General features: G+C 47.1%; 1 protein-coding gene across 4 annotated transcripts in view; it reads right to left on the bottom strand.

The window, feature by feature from the left end:
- PDE4A (phosphodiesterase 4A) overlaps positions 1 to 22,670 on the bottom strand; it is a 584,907-nt gene that overhangs the window by 466,389 nt on the left and 95,848 nt on the right. For all 4 annotated transcript variants that reach the window (XM_083185101.1, XM_083185100.1, XM_083185103.1 and 1 more), the window contains one exon: positions 12,144 to 12,598. In XM_083185101.1, coding sequence (XP_083041227.1) covers positions 12,144 to 12,185 — 42 coding nt within the window. In that variant the 5' untranslated portion in view covers positions 12,186 to 12,598. The remainder of the gene's footprint in view (positions 1 to 12,143; positions 12,599 to 22,670) is intronic.

The raw sequence follows: 22,670 nt of genomic DNA, 5'->3' as shown, positions 1-22,670 counted from the left end.
ATATATATATATATTGGCAGTGTCAAACTTACGTATGTCGACCCTTTTCAATTTTGACCTAGTCACTGTCGACCATTAGTGGTTGACCTAGTTACTGTCGACCTGGACATTGTCTATAATCTATACCGTGACAGCACAGACAGTGTGGTAGGCCTTCCACCCTGTCTGATCTAGTAGACAGTAGGCAAGACTGGGCCAAGATGGTGGAAATCGCAATACCACTCCCTGCAGTCCCTTGGGTGCTCAAATGATAATTATATAAAAAGGCAACCATAGTTTACACACTGTCTGTTATAATAACAGAAGCGTTGGAGTGGCGATTTGGCATTCGGTGCACTGTAATATCCCTTCACAATAATAACCTGGGTCAAATCCGGGTTGTTGCTGGGTCGATCCAGGTCTCTGGAAAAGAGTGAAAAGGGGTGGGACAGAGGTGGAGCTACAGAAGTGGCTACTTATTTGGGGGCATGGTCAGGCCTTGTCAGGCCTGGCTGCGAGTGGCAGCGCACCCACTGACGGGGGAGCCAAGCGGGTCACCGCCGTGTGCAGAGGTGCACGCGGTGACGCCGGTTCCCCTTTCCTCTTATCCTGCTGTGCCTTCCATGGCTGGCACCCCGCTAGGGGACACTGGCTCGCTAGCCGGGTGGCCTGTCCCCGGAGTGGCACACAGCACCCCTGTGCGCGCGTCCAGCTGGCATGGCTCTAGGCCTATGTCGGCTGCCGGGTCACCTGACAGGGTCTGCGGGGGTAGCCCCCTGCAGGTTATTACTGGGGGACCAGGTTTGGGAGTATTCTCCTCATTGGGGCCTGCAATATTTGCCGGGCACCTTGCCTTAGGCCCTCCTTGCACTCCGCCATCGGGCACCTGCTGTCATCCAGCAAGGATGCCGGCCTAGGGGCGATGCAGGACGGTCGGACGGCCGCGCCTCGCCATGCCCCTCTGAGGGTTTCCCCTCTCCGGACCCCGCCCCTTCTGGGCTGCATCCCCCTGGCAGCAGGGGCGCTCCCGAGGCCCAGCACCCAGGGTATTTAGGGCAGTTGCCATAGCCGACGGGCCCCAGTTTCTCCATTCCCATTATGGGACCGGGCAGCAGCCCCCCCCCCCCCCGACATCGTTACCCGCTTCCACTGGCGGGGTTGTCGGAATGTGGTGGCCATAGAAAGGGCCAGGAGGAAGGTGAACCACGCTGTGTCCCGGTATGTGGTGTCTAAAGGAGACCCCCAGTTTATATAGGCCAGACGGAGTTCATCTTTCGGACTCCAGTATGGCGGTGTTCTTACAGGATGTGTTCTCTAGTTTAGGTTAGTTTGGTAGTTTAGGTTTTATTTGTTTTGGGTGGCCGGGCCTGGTTCCGCATGGTGATCCGGCGGGGTCTTTGGAACCGAGGCAGTGGCGAGAAGGCGCTCTCGACCAGAACTCAGGTGGGGTATCAGGTGGTCTCTGTACGGTATTGCCCCCCCTTTGCCAGGACGGCGGGAGAGTCCTGACTCAACGCGGTGGGACGTTGGGCACTTCCTGGAATTGTCCTCATCAGGCCATAGGAGGGGGTGGCATGTCCGGCACAGCGCAGGCTGTACCCATATTAAGGGATGTTAGCGGATTGGGGCGCTCTGGGCGCTGCCATGAGTAACATCCGTGGTTGATGCTGGTCTCAAGTGCTTTTCTTTGCCATCCCTTAACAAATAGGGTCATATCAGTTACAATAAATATTCCATGACCTTTACACTTACGCAGTTGGTGTCCGTGTCTTATTTTTAGTATAAGGTGTTTCTAGTTATTTCTAGGCATAAGAGTTAAGTAAATGTATAGGCCAAGCAGCATAATTCACTAGGCGCCTTAACTGTAGGAACAAATTGGCCTTAGTGGCTTGAATCTGATATTATGAATGTTTATACTGCAGTACAAGAGTTAGACACTAGAGGGCGGCTTTGCTTTACAACAAACTCTGTAATACCATTAACCTATTATGACTTTCAGTTTGGATTAAGCAGTGTTCCAGGGGGCAGATCACCTGATATAGACAGATGCTTTACAAATCACCGGCCATTAAAATGCTGACAGAGCTGAGCAAGTCAAACAGCAAATGGCACATTGGAGAATCCCCTTGCTTAGCTTCTCAGTCACTGCAATCGCCGGCACCTGGTCTGCCGCTGGGAAATATGCCTGGTAGAAAAGACTGGGGCTGGATTCCTGATGCACAAATCCAAATCTAAAAGTACTTGGCACTATAATCGCAGATGGGCAGGAGCAATATGAGGTCAAATTAACATTTAAAATCTAGTTTGAAACAAAAAAAACCCCTAAAATTCACTATATTAAAAAGCAGCGCCGTAACTAGGTGTGTGCCAACGGTGCGTTTACCACAGCGCATATGCAATGACAGTGCACCGCTGGCACCCACCTCTGCAGGGAAAATACTGACTGGTTGGGATCATTTGGTCTATAGCATGATGGTAGACAGTCACTGGGTCGACACCATTAGGTCGACATGGGAAAAGGTCACAAGGTCATTAGTTTGAAAGTTTGTTAGTTTGACAGGTCGTTAGTTCGACAATGTCTAGGTCGACAGTGAAAAGGTCGACATGGGTTTTTTGACTGTTTTTTTACCTGTATGTCAACACAGTCGACATGGACACAGTTTAAAGTGAGCTCGCAATGCGTCGGCACACTATTGTATTCTCCCACCACGCCATAGTGGATGGTAGGGCATGAAATACCACCTGTCGGCACATGTTGGCTCAAAAAACAGTGAAAAACCCCATGTCGACCTTTTGACTGTCGACCTAGACACTGTTGAACTAATGACCTGTCGAACTAACGACCTGTCAACCTAGAACCATGTTGACATTTTCCTATGTCAACCTAATGGCGTCGACCGAATGACTGTCTACCATCAGGCTGTAGACCAAATGACCGCATCCCATACTGACTGCTTTAGTTTTACACTGCAATATAGATCTCACTTTGAAGTAAAACCCCACCCAAATCTAATTCTCTCTGCACAAGTTACATCTGCCCCACCTGCAGTACACATGGTTTTGTCCATCTAAGAAGGATTTTTTCCAGAAGGAGTGAACCAGAATAAGGCCCATAAAGCAGGATAGGGTTATATTTACAAAACTGTATAGTATATGTTGGAGGCTTTCATTTTGAGTTCTTCAAATGCAGGGGCTGCAGCCCCCTCCCCACCCACTGGGACAATTATACCTGGAGCTCATGTTATGTCCATACACGTATTTCCTCTTCTACCATTCTACGTGTTCTAGACTGTAAAACGTATCTGACTTCAAGGTGATGTCAATGAGTATCAGAGGTCTAACCTATACATTTAGCAGGGGCTTGATGTTCCCGTTTCCAATGCAGCATAAATCTCCCATCCTATGCTTTGAAGAGACGTCTTTAAGAGTAAGCAAGTTCCCTAGCTGAAAGGTGTTTGGGTCAGAAGGACACTCTCCTCGTGGATAATATTTTGCGTTGATGTTCTAGCTCTTTATATTGTAGGACCGTGCAGTTTGGAGATAATATAAATTCCCCCCTCACTTATTATAGCATTGCCCAGCAGACAGCTCATATCTGATATCAAAAGAGACTCTTGGACCAAATGATAACTAAAACTCCATCTTGATAATCTCCTGTTCACTCCCAAGCACCTTCCCCCACCCATGGCACCCTTACACCTGACTCTCACCCACCCACCGCACCCACCCTTCCACCACCTGCGGCACCACCGCATCCACCTGTGGAAACACTACACCCGCCGCTCTCCATCCAGCAGTATACCCACACCCGCCCTTACCCCACCCACAGCACACCGGCCTCTCCCCCATCCACAGAACTCACAGACCCCCTTCCTCACCCTCGGCAACCCCGCGTCTGCCCCTCCAACTGATGCGCTACCCCACCCTATACCCCCTCCACCATCCATGGCACACCTGCACCCACTCTTCCATCACCCGCAGCCCCTCTGGACCTCTGCACCTATACGCCCCACACACACACCTAACCATCCCCCACCTGTGCCACCCCAGCAGCTGCCCACCTACAGTGCCATTGGACCACCAACCCCATCTGCAGCACCCTTGCACCCACCCCTCCCCCACATATGCCACCTCCACACCGCCTCATTTCACCACGGAACACCACACACCCCCGCTCCCCCACAAGTAGCATCTACATTCTCCCTCCCACATCTGCGCCACCAACCTGAACCTGGCCTTCACAGATATGCAGCACTTCTTGACTTCCTGCCCCATCCGCAGCACCAGGGGCTGGCTGGCAACTTTTAGCCTGGGGGGCAAGTCCAGAGCACTGGCCCATAAGTAACAGTGCATCGTTAAATTTAGGTTTTGCGGTTTAAAAATATGTATTAATAAAAAACAAAAAACAATAATAGGACACCACAGGCTGCTCCCCTTTATAATATCAGGACACCACAGGCTACTCCCCGTCTTATAATAATAACAGGACAACAGAGGCTGCTCCCCCTGTATAATATCAGGACAACACCGGCTGCTCCCCTGTATAATAATAGTACCCCCACAGGCTGCTCCTCCTATATAATAATGGGACCCCCACAGGCTGCTACTCCTGTATAATAAAAGTACACCACAGGCTGCTACTCCTGTATAATAATAGGACACCACAGGCTGCTCCCCTTGTATAATAGGACACAACAGGCTGCTCCCCCTGTCTTATTATAATAACAGGACCCCACAGGCTTCTCCCCCTGTATAATAACAGGGCCTTCACAGACTGCTCCCCCTGTATAATAATGGGACCCCCACAGGCTGCTACTCCTGTATAATAAAAGTACACCACAGGCTGCTCCCCCTGTATAATAGGACACAACAGGCTGCTCCCCCTGTCTTATAATCATAACAGGACCCCACAGGCTTTTCCCCCTGTATAATAACAGGACCCCACAGGCTGCTCCCGCTGTATAATAATAACAGGACCCTACAGGCTGCTCCCGCTGTATAATAATAACAGGACCCCCACAGGCTGCTCCCCCTGTATAATAATAACAGGACCCCCCACAGGCTGCTCCCCCTGTATAATAATAACGGGACCCCCACAGGCTGCTCCCTCTGTATAATAATAACGGGACCCCCACAGGCTGCTCCCTCTGTATAATAAAATTACATCAGAGGCTGCTCCCCCTTTATAATAACAGGACACATCAGGCTGATCCCCCTGTATAACATGACCCCACAGGCTGCTCCCCCTGTATTATTATTATTATAATAAAAATAATAACAACAACGGGACCCCCACAGGCTGCTCCCCCTGTATATAAAGGGACCCCCACAGGCTGCTTCCCCTGTATAAAAATAACGGGACCCCCACAGGCTGCTCCCCCTGTATAATAATAATAACAACAGGGCCCCCACAGGCTGCTCCCCCTGTGTAATAATAACAGGACACCCACAGGCTGCTCCCCCTGTATAATAAAAATGCATCACAGGCTGCTCCCCCTTTATAATAACAGGACACAACAGGCTGCTCCCCCTGTATAACATGACCCCCCACAGGCTGCTCCCCCTGTATAATATTAATAATAATAGGACCCCCACAGGCTGCTCCCCTTGTATAATAATAATGGGACCCCCACAGGCTGCTCCCCCTGTATAATAATAATAATGGGACCCCCACAGGCTGCTTCCACTTATAATATTAACTGGACCCCAACAGGCTGCTCCCCCTTAAAATAATAACTGGACCCCCACAGGCTGCTTCCCCCTGTATAATTACTGAACCTTACAGGCTGCTCAGCCTGTACAGTCCCTCTCCCTCTTACCTTGATGCCAGACAGTGAGGCAGGCTGCAGCATAGGGAAGATAGTGTAACGCACAGGCAGGAAATAGGTGGAACATACAGAGTCTCTGTAGTGGCCTCCTGCACTAAACATGTCCTCAGTGCAGGAGGCCGGCGGCCATGTTTATGGAGACCACTCGGAAACTGGTCAGTCTGGCTGCAGCAGCAGCCTCAGAACAATGGCGGCCCGCACGCAAAACGATTCAGCGGCCCGGGGGGCACATGGCACCCTGCCCCCCAGCCCAGCCCGCCCCTGTGCAGCACCCTCCCACCTGCCACTCTCACACCCGCAGCACCTGTGGACACCCTCCACCAACTAAAGTAGCAATGCAGGTGATCCTCCATATAATACAAACCATATTTCATGCAATAAAGGCGTTCACAGGTTAAGGGGGTGGAGCCCCTTACGATGGTGTGAAGAGCGACCCGCAGGACACGATGAATTACCTAGTTGTGTAATAAGAAATCAAATAGTTGGAGAGGACAAGTTCAAAGGTAATATAGCACAATACAGACCAGAGAAACGCGTTAAGAGCCTCTTTTCCTAACAAGACACCTTGGGGACACTATTGTTATCACCAAAGCGACAATTTGGTAACACACTGAGTCCACTCGAGACCCGGCAATTGCGAGTCCCGCCGCACAGCTCTCTCCGGACTGCCCCTCCCTCCTTTTCGGCATATGTACTAGCACTCATACGTTGGGAGCCGACCCCGCACGCCGCAGGTATCTCTAGCCCTGTGGCTCACCGTCTGGAGCCAGAGCTCTGTGCTCTCTGCTGAAGTACAGCTGCTTCTCCATTGCCGTCTGAAGCGGGCAAACGTTATCCTACCCGCTACCCACGACTGCTGGTCTCTGGAAGTGTGAGCTGCTGCTGCTGCTGCTGACAGCTACGGTAATAACACTCTGGCTTATAACTCTGATAACTGGTGAACTACATTGTTTTTTTGGGGTGTTGACATTGCCGACTCCACTGGATATCTAAAAAGGTGGCTCTTATGCCCGTCACACAGCGGTGTGACAGACTCTAATCTATAGACTGTCTGTGCGTCTATATTCCAAAGTTGGAGTTATCCCCTTTTCACCCGGAGGATCTGTGTTACCATATATTCATACTAAAATTGGATACAAAGTTCCATTTAAAAAACCAGCGGCTCATGGACTATCCCAGGGTTGCCTACCCTCCCGGAATGGCCGGGAGGGTCCCGGAAATCGGGTCCCCCTCCCGGCCCCCGGAAAGGGGGGCAACCCTCCCGCATTAACCCCAATCCCCCGCGATCCGCCCCTCGGCGGGGGGGTCCGTGAGTAAAATGACGCGATCGCGTAATTTTAACCCCGCCGTGCAATGCCTGAAATACCGGCAATGCACGACGGGGGCGTGACTAAAATGACACGATCACTGTAGGCACGCCCCCCAACATGGAAGCCCGTCTGTGGCTCCGCCCCCAATCTGTCTCTTAAGCTCCCGGCGATAGCCCCGCCCCCCTGTATAACGGAGCAGGCTGCCATCCCGGAAGGCAGCCACCAAAAGTCGGCAAGTATGGACTATCCTAGTGACCGTCTCTGGTGAGAAATGTGCATATAACTGTCACAGCGCTGTTCACATGTATTTATCAGAAATTATTACTGTGTCCCATGTGTGTCAATATTATTAATTCAGTTTAATTTTAAGGATTTACCATTTTTAACATGTTATTAATAAATATTACATTTCTGAATATTACAATTGTGGCAATTGCGCTCTCTTATTCTTGTAAAACTTAGGTCATATTGCAGTTTTATCTCACCAAGAAAAGGTAACTAACCATGGGCCTGATTCATATTTGTACACAAACCCGATGGCTACCACGATGTTGAGAGGTCTGTGCAGGCATGTGAATATTGGGTCTTGTGACATTGTTCACATTCCCCGTCAGGCGAAGCATGATTGGCATGTTTTGGCATTTGGGGAGGTGGTGTAACTACTGTAAGGCAGCCCCAGCAGCCGCTTGGGGGAGCAAGCAGCAGCAGGGTCTGTGTGGGCGCCGGCACCTGCTCGACACAGTGACATGCTGCTGCCTGCCGCTGCCCACTGACTGAGCACTGGAGGCTACTCAGCCACAGCATAGGTGGGGTCATGGCAGAGATGTCAAATTCCCCCACTGATTCAATGGACTGTACACAGAGCTGGCTATTGGCTACTGTGTACAGGATGGGCGGGCGGATGGGCGTGCTAGGGCGGCCTGGGATGCGTCGGAGCCAAGTGAAGCAGCAGTGTCTGCTGGTCTCTCTTCCTCTCTCCTGCTTCAGCTCCTCCGTTATGCATGTGACGTCATCACGTCACACGCTGGGGAAACATGCTGGAGAGGAGCCAGGAGGGGGGGCACCACACACTATTTGGCAGGGGGGGAGCAAAATTTATAGTTACGCCACTGATTTGGGGGGGGGGGGGGGGGGGCGGAACTCGGCACCATTTATCTCACCCATGTTTTGAAGGAGCAGTGTTGTTGGTTGCAGACTTCCTGGACCCTGTGTCTGAATCCTACAGATCCCGAGTCAGCTCAGGAGGCATCTATCTCCTAGAGATGTCTCCATCGGGTTTAGAATTTGGATGAAGTGGAATTGAATGCTGCTATGTAATCCCTTACAAACCTGAATCAGGCCCAAAGTACAAAAGATGTTCAGATGTATAAGTGTGCCCTGGTCTGTAGCGGTGTGCCCTGGTCTGTAGCGGTGTGCCCTGGTCTGTAGCGGTGTGCCCTGGTCTGTAGCGGTGTGCCCTGGTCTGTACCGGTGTGCCCTGGTCTGTAGCGATGTGCCCTGGTCTGTAGCGATGTGCCCTGGTCTGTACCGGTGTGCCTTAATTTTTGCCGCAATACTGTACATGGGCCTGTTAAGCAAAATGGTGATGCTTGCAGATGAACCTAACAGTGGGCCTGACTCAGACATGACTGCTGATCTGCAAATGAATCGCTAATCGCTATACACTCGCAAATCCATACGCAATTCCCGAACCATCAAATTATTTCCCCAGTGTGTGCAGATGTGAGTACCCTGACCCTTCCACAACACTGCGACAGGAACAGGCTGATCGAGTCCTGAGCTGACGTCACAGACCCTCTCCTAAAACACCTGGGCACACCTGCGTTTTTTCTGTCACTCCCAGAAAACGGGCAGTCACCACTCCCAAAAGCCGGCATCCTGTCAGCCAACTTCCGGACACTTTGCGTTACGACCCATAGGCAATATCTGTGGCTATTCGGGATCACGAACGCGCAGTCATTCGATAATCGCTCGATTTGTGAATTCGCTGATCAGGGATCAACTTTGAATTAGGCCCATTATGCCAACTGACGGAAAGAAGTGGATGGAGCGAGAGAATGAATCACTTGGCATTAGGCATGAATATAACAATGTCTATTTATGCAGAGCAATTATTGAAATGAGATATCGGCCTGAAGAGACAATTAGTACGGCTGCACTCTGGGTCGCCTCTTCGCTCTGACTGTGACACAATCATCTTCTCATAAATATAGAACCATTTCAAATGTATGAATGAAGTGGGAAGTTACAGGGGGGGTGTTGAAGAACTAAAACCTACACCCCTCCCTCAGAGGACAACTTTGTGTTCAGGATTTAGTAGAGATCATCCGAGTTCAACACTTGGACCTGGTGACGTTAGGTGTCATTGCTAGTCAATCATTTCATTGCCATTCGCTAAGCCTCTGATGACACCTCAGCTCATTTCTGCTCATCTCTCAGGGTGACTGCACCATTGGACCTCACACTCTTGCTTCTGAGCCTGGCTGGCATATTGAGGTCTTCCACCTGCTGGGAATATTGGCAGGGATTAAGGGACCCATTTATCAATGATCGCATTTACAATGCAATGAGGGTGGAATATTACCGCCCAGGATCGCATTGTAAAATGCGATTCTATCACCTGCGTGTACCATTCTCCAGACGCAGGGACAGGTCCCTGCGATGTGCTGAGCCGAAAGCCAGGGGGCCTGGGCATGCGTGGTTAGCGCTGACCGAACTGCCCCGGCAGAAGTGCGATCCGTAGCCCATAGGCTACAATGGGATAACGTCATCTCAGAATGGTGGTAGCCCAGGGATGCGATGCCCTGCTGCCCGATGTTGATACATCCGGCAGCTTCACATCGCCATAGAAACCTATGGTGGCAGTGCAGGGGGGGATCGCAGCAGGGATCGGTGATTCCTGTTGTGGTCCCTCCTGATACATTAGGATGATACTTAATAATTGCGGCTAACCCCCGAAAACTGGTGTTAGCCACAGATATTGATTGATAAATGGGACCCTTATATAGCCTTAGTCCACAGTTGACATTCACCCCCCCATGCGATTTGTGGCTTTTTGGGGGAGGGGGTGTGACTAAAGATGCAGATAATTTAGCCCCACCCCTCCTCAAAGACCCACAAATTGCGGGATTTACAGTAGTGGGGCAGGCGGTGCTTGACGACGTCTACATCAGGCTCCGCAAGTGCTGCTGACAGTCTCCTCTCTGGGCTTCTTCTGGAGAAGACACTTTACAGTGGCGTAACTATAGAGGGTGCAGCGGATGCAGTTGCTATGGGGCCCGGTGGCTTGGGGGGCCCGAGGCAATCCCCTGCACTCTCTATAGTTGTAAGACTGGCATGTCACTTCCTTGATAAAAGGACAGAGGTCAGAGGTGAAGACATTTCATGCGCAACGGCGCCGGCTGTCAGCTGCGCACAGCAGCACTGCTGCTAGTTTCCGTAAATCTATACATGAAGCGGCTAAAGCCTCCGTTCCCCGTCTCTCCACCCCCTCTCCCAGTAAGCAGCGCTATTAGCAGGCACCTGTCTGTGGCGGAAGAGCAGGGGCGTAACTATAGCACCGCAGCCCCCGCGGTCACGGGGGAGAGGGTGCTGTGCATGTGGGGCGCTGCAGTGCTATAGTTAGCTCCCTTCCGCCAGACCGCCGCCCGCAGCCTTACCTGTCTTCAGTGGTGGTCATTCTTCTGCTAGTGAGACAAACCAAAATAAAATGTCCGCCCCATATAGCAGACAGTTCTCTGAAACTGTCTGCTGTATGGGGATGGACATTTTGTGTTGGTCCGTCTCCATAGCAGAAGAATGAAGCCAGCAAGGGAGCCGGGACCAGTAAGACAGGTAAGGCTGTGGGCGGGGGAGGGGGGCGCCCCCCCCATTAACGGTGGGGGGTGCCCAATTCATAGCTACCACTGCGGAAGAGGCAGCTCTGAAGCTCAGGCTGCGGGCACACAACGGCGGCAGGAGACAGCACTTGGCTGCCAGAAGAACTTAGACTTCCAGGTTCAGATCTTTTTAATGTATTTGTATGCATGTCACACAGACAGAAATGGCAGGCATCACTCCAGAGTGTACTTTAAATTGATTTTATTCACACCAAAATTCCAGCATGTTTTGATGTCCTACCAAAACATGCTGGAATTTTGGTGCGAATAAAATCAATTTAAAGTAGACTCTGGAGTGATGTCTGCCCATTGTCAGGAACAACGGGGGTCCGCCCAAAACATTTTGGGGGTGAATTAAATACACTTAAAGTAGACCCTGGAGTGCCATCTGCCATTTCTAGAAATACACAGTATCCACAATAATATAGGCACCACAGCAAATGGCTATATATATTCCCTTTATCTTATCCAACAATTGTTTTGAGCTGCAGCGCGTCCTCAGAGATGTCATGGGATGTTTACCGTATGATGGGGGGCCCTTTAAAAATTTTGCTATGGGGCCCACATTGTTCTAGTTACGCCCCTGACACTTTAAGGTGGCCATACACACGCAGATTTATCTGCAGATCTGTCTGGTTGGAACAAAATCCTGGTTATGGATGAGAGCAAACGACAGTTGACTATTTGCTTGGAAATTCTGGAAAACTGACAAACTGTCACACATCCATAACCATATTTTTGTTCCAACCAGCCAGATCTGCAGATAAATCTTACTAGTGTATGGGCACCTTTAGACTTTAGCAGGATGCTATGGAAAGCCATCCACCCCGCCGCTCATATGCTGGTAATACCACCGCTCACCGCTGCCCCGTATACACTGGGCAGCTTTTAAGCTGAAACGGCAAAACTGAGCTGCATGGGCCTTTCCTCTGAATTCTCATTGGTGTATTCTAATTTCACATCCCAGACTTTCATTTCTCACCAGTTTCTGCAGACTGTACATGATATATGCTTATATGATCTAATAACTCTAATATATGTAATGAAATAAACTCTGCATAAATCATACACATGAAGACGAGGTTGACCCATTAGAAGATAATGTTGCCCCCAGCACATGCTCTCAGGATCTCCGTCTGATGTCTTACCTCATCTCCAGAGACGGTCAGCACACTCCTGCTTTTCTTCATTATAATGCTACATGCAGCGGGTCACGCCGGCACCCCTCTCAGCGCCAAGGCATATGTTCCCCAGTATTTATGTCCAGTATAAACCTTTTACAATCCAAATATAAACCCAAGTACAAGTATTGCTGGGGGCTCCTCCGTGTTACAGCTGGGGGCTCCTCCGTGTTACAGAATAAGTGTGCAATATGCGTTCTCCACATTCAGGGTCTTGCGCTTGAGACTCTAATCCACGTGTAAATCTGGCATCATATTTCTCCGGCCTGACACATACCATTATTTTCCATCTGTGAGGATACTGATAAAGACATTGCACATTCACAAAGGTTTTATTCTGCAGTTTGATATTGTAATCCCGGCTCTTCTGTGTAAGTGATGCATCTGATTTATTTTGCTGTCAGATAAGGAGACGCGTCCCTCTGCAAATAAACAAGATAAGTGGCAGGTCAGTCTTTTCATCCCAGTTATTTGATTTTTAAAACAGTCAAATTAAATAATGTTGTTGGTAATTGTATACAGTATTCCCGAGCAGTAAGAATTGTTGCAACACAATGTCTCGCAGTCAAAAGCCTTGAGAATAGTGGCGGATCCAGGTGTGGGGCTGCAGCACAATTCAAAATTCAAAAGTGGAGCCACACCCAATGCCAGTGAGTCAGTTTGAAATATCAGTTGGTGGCAGTGGGTGTGGCTCCCGTCCCGCTTGGACCTAGCAGTGTGGGCACGGTGGCTTTGGACAAAGCTGGAATGGACAAGCTCCCTAAATGGAGGAAAGTCACTGCAGGTGAGCAGCCTGACACACGAGTGCTGATTGCCTGATTATGTGACAGGTGAACTGCACACAGAAGAAATACAAGAGTCAGGCTGCATTTACACAGACCCCCCAGAGTAAGAAGAGTAGGGGCAGGATTCCAGCTACATCGGCAATGTACAGCCTCCATTCATTGCAGCTCATTATGAAATCTCATAATGCAATGCGTTTGTGGAATTGTTATGAACCTGTAGCGCCTGTCTGGATTTTGCCGTTGGTGTAATTTAATTCAACTAAATAAATTAACCACATGGAGTATTGTTCTAACCAAGCTGCTATGACGGGGTCACAAACCACAAAAGAAAACCAAAATTGAAAACATCCACACTAACACAGCACTGCAGGCAGATAGGGCCTTATTATAGTTCACTCTTTCTGACAAAATCCGTCTTAGATGGACAAAACCATGTGCACTGCAGGGGGGCAGATGTAACATGTGCAGAGAGATTCTGTGCAGTGAAAATACTGACTGCCTTATTTTTACACTGCAAAATAGATCTCACTTTGAAGTAAAACCCCACCCAAATCTACTGCTGCTGCTAGTGACGGCCATAAGGGTGGGCATTCAGCTGCTGCTAGTGATGGCCGCAAGGGTGGCTGCTGTTATCGATGGCCGTGCGGTTGCTGCTTGTGACGGGCGGATGAAAATGGCAAATCTGACATTTTGGGTTAAAAAAGGGTGCCCTCCAGCAGCCAGCGCTCTAGGCAGCTGCCTAATGGTAGCGCCGACCCTGCATATCTGTCAACATGTTCACAATGTCAACATGTGAAATGCCGACATTCTGCACAGACATGAGGCTTAATGTGAGAGTGTAGCACTAATATATATATATATATATATATATATATATATATATATATATATATATATATATATATATATATATATATATATATATAGCAGGGTTGGATAGTCCAATAAGGGCACTCACCAGTAAATCATAAAAGGTTTATTCAGGGTACATTACCAATCAGGCATAGTAGTCTACGTTTCGGCCACCAGGTGGCCTTTCTCAAGACAGGTCAGCTTAGACGTCCACACAGTACAAGAGTCAGGATACACTGACACTCATTCAGCAAGCTCCTTATAAAGCACTCCACTCTGATAGCATATAGTTCAGCTGTGTCTGTCTGTACGGGTGCTCAGTGTGCTCATAGCCCCGCACCCCACATGACCACAGTCTGATTTCTCATAGGTTACATAGCGCTGCTATTGCAAAATATAAAATGGCCGTGCGTTTCACACGAACTGCGGTGCGTTCCACCGTCCAGAACCAACATTAAAGCATGTCCATCGTAATTCTAAGACAGCGATTTCATACTAGGGGTACTAGTCAGACCTCCTAGGTGGTCTGGCTCACTTAGCTCGCGTCAATAGTATGCTTTTGAGAGGCAGAATATCGTGTATGTATAATTTCCAAAATGGCCGTGCGTGTCACCTCAAACGAGGTGCGTTCCAGCTGTTTTAAAAGCTGTCTTGTGGGTGCATTTAAATATAAAGAGCTGCAGTAATGTGTGCCAGTTTACAATCTGGTTAGTCCCAGCAATCACCTCCAAATAATCCAGATCATAATTCACATTATATATAAAACGAAGAAAGCAAGAAAAGAAGAAAAAGACATATTATCATAATCATAATATGAACATGAGTATGTCTATACACAGTATACGGCAATCTAGTATGTCACAAGCTTGTGTAAGCGCAAACTATTATATTTAAAGTTATACACACATATACCATCTATATTTGTATCATTGGTTATACTAGTAACCATAGTCATCTAGCGCAACTATGGCTTTGATATCAAAAGCAAAACATAATAAAGAAGAAAGAGAAAGAAAACATCCTGAGAACAAAATATCTTGTCCTCTAACGCACAAAACTAGTGTGCAATTAGATGCGAGATGTACTTATGGTCAGTGCCATCCTTATCATCGCACCACCACCGATCACCAAAAATCTAAAAAAATATTAAAGAAAGCAGTTTAATGGATTGTTCTCATTAAGGCCCCTGGGGGCAACCGTGTCCAGGTCAAAGATCCATTGGGCTTCACGTTGTCTCAGGGTCTTCACTCGATCACCACCCCTCAGGGGTACGGGGACATGATCTATTAACATCGATTTGATCGAAGCCACTTGGTGTCCGAATTCCATGCAATGTTTGGCTACTGGCTTATCCGTTCCCCCCGTGTCGAGGGCCAATCGGATAGTGTAGCGATGGTTCGCCATCCGCTCTCGAAAGGGACGTGTCGTCATGCCTACATAATAGGCTCCACATGGACATATCAAAATATAAATTACAAACGCCGATGTGCAGGTTAAGCGATGCTTGATTTTATACCGCTTCCCACTGTGTGGGTGTGCCACTGTATTTCCTACAAGCATGGCGTTGCATGTAGTGCACCCCTTGCAGCGTACACAACCTGGTTTACCAGATCGCAACCACTGAGTCCCCTTAGGGGTTGGTCTAAGTGTGGGACGCATCAGAATTTGTTGTATATTCGCATTTTTACGATAAGCTATCATGGGTGGTGGAATTTTGCGTAACCTTAGTGTGGTATCGCTTTCCAGAATCGGCCAATGTTTCTTATAGATTGCTTTCGCCCCATGGGCTGTATGGTCGAATGTATTGATGTGTACCAGACGATTATCCTTGGCCTGTATAGGTTTAGGATTGAGATGACGAGCTCTTGCTTTTGTGAGACACCTGTCGACTACCTGTGGTAAGTACCCTCTTTGTAGGAAACGCATTCTCATTTCATCCAGCTGGCTTGTTGCCAATGCCTCTGTTGAATTGGTACGTAGTACCCTGAGGAACTGAGATATGGGTAAGCTTTCCTTAAGGTGGACTGGGTGTTGGCTTCTTGCTTGTAGCAACGTGTTTCTATCCGTTGTTTTACGGTATAGTGTCGAACCAAGTGAATCACCATCCCTGAAGATGGTCACATCTAAAAACGTGATGGTTTGGTGGTCGATGGTGTGCGTGAATCGGATAGGCTCAGGCACTGTGTTGAGACCCTGTAACATCTCGAAAAATGTCTCTCTTGTTCCGGACCAAATTAAGAAAATATCGTCTATGAAACGAAAATAACATAACAATTTATCACCGAATGGTGAAACAATATATTTCTGTTCGTAGTTGGCCATATACAAATTGGCATACGCCGGTGCCAGGTTTGACCCCATGGCGGTGCCGTTTACCTGCAGGTAATAATCGGCACCGTACATGAAGAAATTTTTCGTTAAAACCAACTCCGTCAGAGACATGATGAATTCAATAGGAGGTTGAGTATGTTTATTCATAATCAGATGTTGTCTGATTGCCTGCATGCCATCGCTGTGTGGTATTACCGTGTACAACGATTGTACATCGAGTGTAATCAACCATGTCTCTGTTTCGGGAAGTTGCACACTACGAATCTTGTCCAGAAAGTCGGACGTGTCCCTGATATAGCTGGGAGTATTCAATACAAGTGGTTGTAAGTACCTATCGACAAATATTGCCAACGGCTGCAACAGTGACCCCCGGGCCGATATAATTGGGCGGCCAGGGGGGCTGTCCAGCCGCTTGTGCACCTTAGGTAAGGTATATATGATGGGCGTTATTGGGTGGTCAACCATCAATTGTTTGGCAGATTTCTCATCTATCCATCCAGCCGATACTCCTACGGAGATGGATGTGTCAATCTGTACCTTGAGTGAAGTTGTCGGATTAACAGTCAGTTTACAATAGGTGTCTTTATCACTCAGCTGGCGTTTTATTTCTAAGTCATAATCGGACCAATTTTGGATAACGACCGCCCCGCCCTTATCTGCGGGGCGAATCACTATCTCGGAGTTAGCTTTCAGGGCGGCTAAGGCCTGTCGTTGTTTATAGGTAAGGTTTTGATATTTGGGTTTGGTAGCTGAAATTTGTTTCATTTCGTGTTCAGTCATTCTCACGAATGTACTGATACTGGGATTATTAGAGGGTGGGTCGAATGTGCTAGTTTTTAATGGTTTGGGTTGTATTGCTTGACACATAGTTGGTTGTGGGTCTGGGAAAAATTCCCGTAGCCTCAACTTCCTACCAAAACGGTAGTTGTCAACCACCCAATTGAAATGATTATGGGGTGTGGTCGGGACAAATGAGAGACCTAGTGCTAGCACTGAGGTCTCTTCCTCAGTAAGTTTATATTTAGACAGATTAAATACCAAGTCTAGGTCCGTGTTTTTCTGTCCCTTCGGTCTCCACCCCCCGCGCCTCTGTTGGAGCCTCCGGCGCCTCTGCCTCCCCTGTTGCGGCGGTGGCCTGTTTGTTCTAAAAAAAGACCCTGTTCGCCTCTATTGTCACTAGAGTCAGTGAACTCTCCCTCCGAGGAGGATTTCCCTGAGTATTGATTGGGATTGCTGCGTGGTCTCTGATACCTAGGTGGTCTACGTCCTGTGGGTTTGTGACCCTCCCCCACCAGCCACCTATACACGGTGTGTGTTTTGTAGTCAGTATTCACTGTCTCTAGTTTCTTTCTTTTAAAGTGTAATAACTCCTGATGATATGTCTCGATTTGAGATTTTATTTTGTCCAGCCAAGGTTCTGATTTGTCACCAGACAATTTTTTAAGGGAGGTACTTTTGAAGCTTTCAATATCTGCGCGTACTTTTATTAGCTCACTCCCCACTTCTCCAACAACCAATAATAACAAGTCAGCTGAGCACTTGTTAAGTACTCCGCACCACCTTGAGCAGAAAGATGGATTGTTTCTGCCCAAGGTGGGTACGTTAGCTATACGGAACCCGCGGGGTATCTTCTTGGTGCGATGGTATTCACTGAGGAATTGACCGTGCAACAGGAGATCGGTGTTTCGTCTCCTGAGTTTTAATAATTTGTGATACAAATCTATTGGTGTTTCAGCTGGTAATTCTGCAAAATCTATTTGGTCAAAGTATATTTTATCAGCATCATCGTCAGTTAATGAAATAAATGTATTCTGGGCTGCAGCCAGTAAATCATCATCCAAGAAGACACCCGCGGTTTGTGACATAGTACCAATACCACTCTAAACTGGAAATCCGGAACAAGAGGACAATATTTTCAATAAGTTTTTGAGCCACAAAAATCAAAAAAACTATAAATCAAAAAAACTATAAAATATAAAAATGCGCAAAGTAATACAAGAGATACTCAGCAAAAAGAGAACCAAAAAAAAATACATATAGACAATCTCCACGTCCAGTGCTGTGCTAATCCAAAACTGTTATCCTAGACATCCAGCTGTAGTTTTGTAATAGCAAAGTTCATCAATTGTTTTATATCAATCGTGGGTGCAGGATAAATTGATCCCAGAGCCAGATTAGTCCAGGTCAACACAATACAAATCTTGTAATTCCGCACTCCCAGCCAACAATGTAACAAATTGCGGTGCTCCTTTAAGGTGACACAATGTGTCCCAATGTATAGCAGGGTTGGATAGTCCAATAAGGGCACTCACCAGTAAATCATAAAAGGTTTATTCAGGGTACATTACCAATCAGGCATAGTAGTCTACGTTTCGGCCACCAGGTGGCCTTTCTCAAGACAGGTCAGCTTAGACGTCCACACAGTACAAGAGTCAGGATACACTGACACTCATTCAGCAAGCTCCTTATAAAGCACTCCACTCTGATAGCATATAGTTCAGCTGTGTCTGTCTGTACGGGTGCTCAGTGTGCTCATAGCCCCGCACCCCACATGACCACAGTCTGATTTCTCATAGGTTACATAGCGCTGCTATTGCAAAATATAAAATGGCCGTGCGTTTCACACGAACTGCGGTGCGTTCCACCGTCCAGAACCAACATTAAAGCATGTCCATCGTAATTCTAAGACAGCGATTTCATACTAGGGGTACTAGTCAGACCTCCTAGGTGGTCTGGCTCACTTAGCTCGCGTCTATAGTATGCTTTTGAGAGGCAGAATATCGTGTATGTATAATTTCCAAAATGGCCGTGCGTGTCACCTCAAACGAGGTGCGTTCCAGCTGTTTTAAAAGCTGTCTTGTGGGTGCATTTAAATATAAAGAGCTGCAGTAATGTGTGCCAGTTTACAATCTGGTTAGTCCCAGCAATCACCTCCAAATAATCCAGATCATAATTCACATTATATATAAAACGAAGAAAGCAAGAAAAGAAGAAAAAGACATATTATCATAATCATAATATGAACATGAGTATGTCTATACACAATCTAGTATGTCACAAGCTTGTGTAAGCGCAAACTATTATATTTAAAGTTATACACACATATACCATCTATATTTGTATCATTGGTTATACTAGTAACCATAGTCATCTAGCGCAACTATGGCTTTGATATCAAAAGCAAAACATAATAAAGAAGAAAGAGAAAGAAAACATCCTGAGAACAAAATATCTTGTCCTCTAACGCACAAAAACGGCACCGCCATGGGGTCAAACCTGGCACCGGCGTATGCCAATTTGTATATGGCCAACTACGAACAGAAATATATTGTTTCACCATTCGGTGATAAATTGTTATGTTATTTTCGTTTCATAGACGATATTTTCTTAATTTGGTCCGGAACAAGAGAGACATTTTTCGAGATGTTACAGGGTCTCAACACAGTGCCTGAGCCTATCCGATTCACGCACACCATCGACCACCAAACCATCACGTTTTTAGATGTGACCATCTTCAGGGATGGTGATTCACTTGGTTCGACACTATACCGTAAAACAACGGATAGAAACACGTTGCTACAAGCAAGAAGCCAACACCCAGTCCACCTCAAGGAAAGCTTACCCATATCTCAGTTCCTCAGGGTACTACGTACCAATTCAACAGAGGCATTGGCAACAAGCCAGCTGGATGAAATGAGAATGCGTTTCCTACAAAGAGGGTACTTACCACAGGTAGTCGACAGGTGTCTCACAAAAGCAAGAGCTCGTCATCTCAATCCTAAACCTATACAGGCCAAGGATAATCGTCTGGTACACATCAATACATTCGACCATACAGCCCATGGGGCGAAAGCAATCTATAAGAAACATTGGCCGATTCTGGAAAGCGATACCACACTAAGGTTACGCAAAATTCCACCACCCATGATAGCTTATCGTAAAAATGCGAATATACAACAAATTCTGATGCGTCCCACACTTAGACCAACCCCTAAGGGGACTCAGTGGTTGCGATCTGGTAAACCAGGTTGTGTACGCTGCAAGGGGTGCACTACATGCAACGCCATGCTTGTAGGAAATACAGTGGCACACCCACACAGTGGGAAGCGGTATAAAATCAAGCATCGCTTAACCTGCACATCGGCGTTTGTAATTTATATTTTGATATGTCCATGTGGAGCCTATTATGTAGGCATGACGACACGTCCCTTTCGAGAGCGGATGGCGAACCATCGCTACACTATCCGATTGGCCCTCGACACGGGGGGAACGGATAAGCCAGTAGCCAAACATTGCATGGAATTCGGACACCAAGTGGCTTCGATCAAATCGATGTTAATAGATCATGTCCCCGTACCCCTGAGGGGTGGTGATCGAGTGAAGACCCTGAGACAACGTGAAGCCCAATGGATCTTTGACCTGGACACGGTTGCCCCCAGGGGCCTTAATGAGAACAATCCATTAAACTGCTTTCTTTAATATTTTTTGAGATTTTTGGTGACCGGTGGTGGTGCGATGATAAGGATGGCACTGACCATAAGTACATCTCGCATCTAATTGCACACTAGTTTTGTGCGTTAGAGGACAAGATATTTTGTTCTCAGGATGTTTTCTTTCTCTTTCTTCTTTATTATGTTTTGCTTTTGATATCAAAGCCATAGTTGCGCTAGATGACTATGGTTACTAGTATAACCAATGATACAAATATAGATGGTATATGTGTGTATAACTTTAAATATAATAGTTTGCGCTTACACAAGCTTGTGACATACTAGATTGCCGTATACTGTGTATAGACATACTCATGTTCATATTATGATTATGATAATATGTCTTTTTCTTCTTTTCTTGCTTTCTTCGTTTTATATATAATGTGAATTATGATCTGGATTATTTGGAGGTGATTGCTGGGACTAACCAGATTGTAAACTGGCACACATTACTGCAGCTCTTTATATTTAAATGCACCCACAAGACAGCTTTTAAAACAGCTGGAACGCACCTCGTTTGAGGTGACACGCACGGCCATTTTGGAAATTATACATACACGATAATCTGCCTCTCAAAAGCATACTATAGACGCGAGCTAAGTGAGCCAGACCACCTAGGAGGTCTGACTAGTACCCCTAGTATGAAATCGCTGTCTTAGAATTACGATGGACATGCTTTAATGTTGGTTCTGGACGGTGGAACGCACCGCAGTTCGTGTGAAACGCACGGCCATTTTATATTTTGCAATAGCAGCGCTATGTAACCTATGAGAAATCAGACTGTGGTCATGTGGGGTGCGGGGCTATGAGCACACTGAGCACCCGTACAGACAGACACAGCTGAACTATATGCTATCAGAGTGGAGTGCTTTATAAGGAGCTTGCTGAATGAGTGTCAGTGTATCCTGACTCTTGTACTGTGTGGACGTCTAAGCTGACCTGTCTTGAGAAAGGCCACCTGGTGGCCGAAACGTAGACTACTATGCCTGATTGGTAATGTACCCTGAATAAACCTTTTATGATTTACTGGTGAGTGCCCTTATTGGACTATCCAACCCTGCTATACATTGGGACACATTGTGTCACCTTAAAGGAGCACCGCAATTTGTTACATTGTTGGCTGGGAGTGCGGAATTACAAGATTTATATATATATATATATTTGTGACAAGGATCACACACACAGGGAGTCAGATGAAGACTTTGTTCATTATTTTATAATACAGGTCAAAACATAGCAGATTAATTCCAAAGGGCAAGCGTAGTTACAGGCAGCAGCATACAACATAAACAAACTCTTGCAAAAGGCTCTAATGGTCCCTACCAGAGCCCACACCGCGGCCTATCGCTCGGGCAGCTAATCCACCATCAAGAGCATTTGCACTCTGCCCTGGAAACACTTATATCAGGAAATCACAGGTGCTGCTGATTACACACCTGGCTCCTGCTATTGCTCCAAAACCTGGTCTGGATCCTCCACATTACTCTCATGTGGAGATATGATGGGTGAGATTTAATAGGATGAGAGATTGAGAAAGTGAGAGATTTGGGACGAAATCTCTGGGTTTTTTTAAAGCGGCAATCATTTACAGTGCAAAATCAAACTGGATTTGCAGTGTAAATGATTGCCGTTTTAAAAAAACTGGAGATTTCTTCCCAAATCTCTCACTTTCTGAATCTCTCATCCTATAAAATCTCACCCGTTGTGTCAGCTAAGATGATAGATAGATAGATAGATAGATAGATAGATAGATAGATAGATAGATAGATAGATAATTATTATGCATTTTGAAAAATAATTTCTTGTGGCTAAACCAAAAAAAAACAGACTTGAGTATTGAGTACGCTGTTACGCTGTAATCTTATAACATGGCCCTTAGGGACAAGGGTCCACAAGGGATTATAATGAGATCTCTGGAAATGCAGAAAATTATTAGCATCCGACTTATCTGGAAACGTCACTTAATAAGAAGATAATGGCCCTTATTCTGGTTGGTGCGGACTTTACCGCATACTTACGGATCGCGTCTTTACGGC

Source organism: Crinia signifera, chromosome 4 (assembly GCF_055691185.1).
Source record: "Crinia signifera chromosome 4, ASM5569118v1, whole genome shotgun sequence".
NCBI classification, from domain to species: domain Eukaryota; kingdom Metazoa; phylum Chordata; class Amphibia; order Anura; family Myobatrachidae; genus Crinia; species Crinia signifera.
The sequence above is the reverse complement of the archived record's forward strand: the minus strand, read 5'-3'. Positions and strand labels throughout refer to the sequence as shown.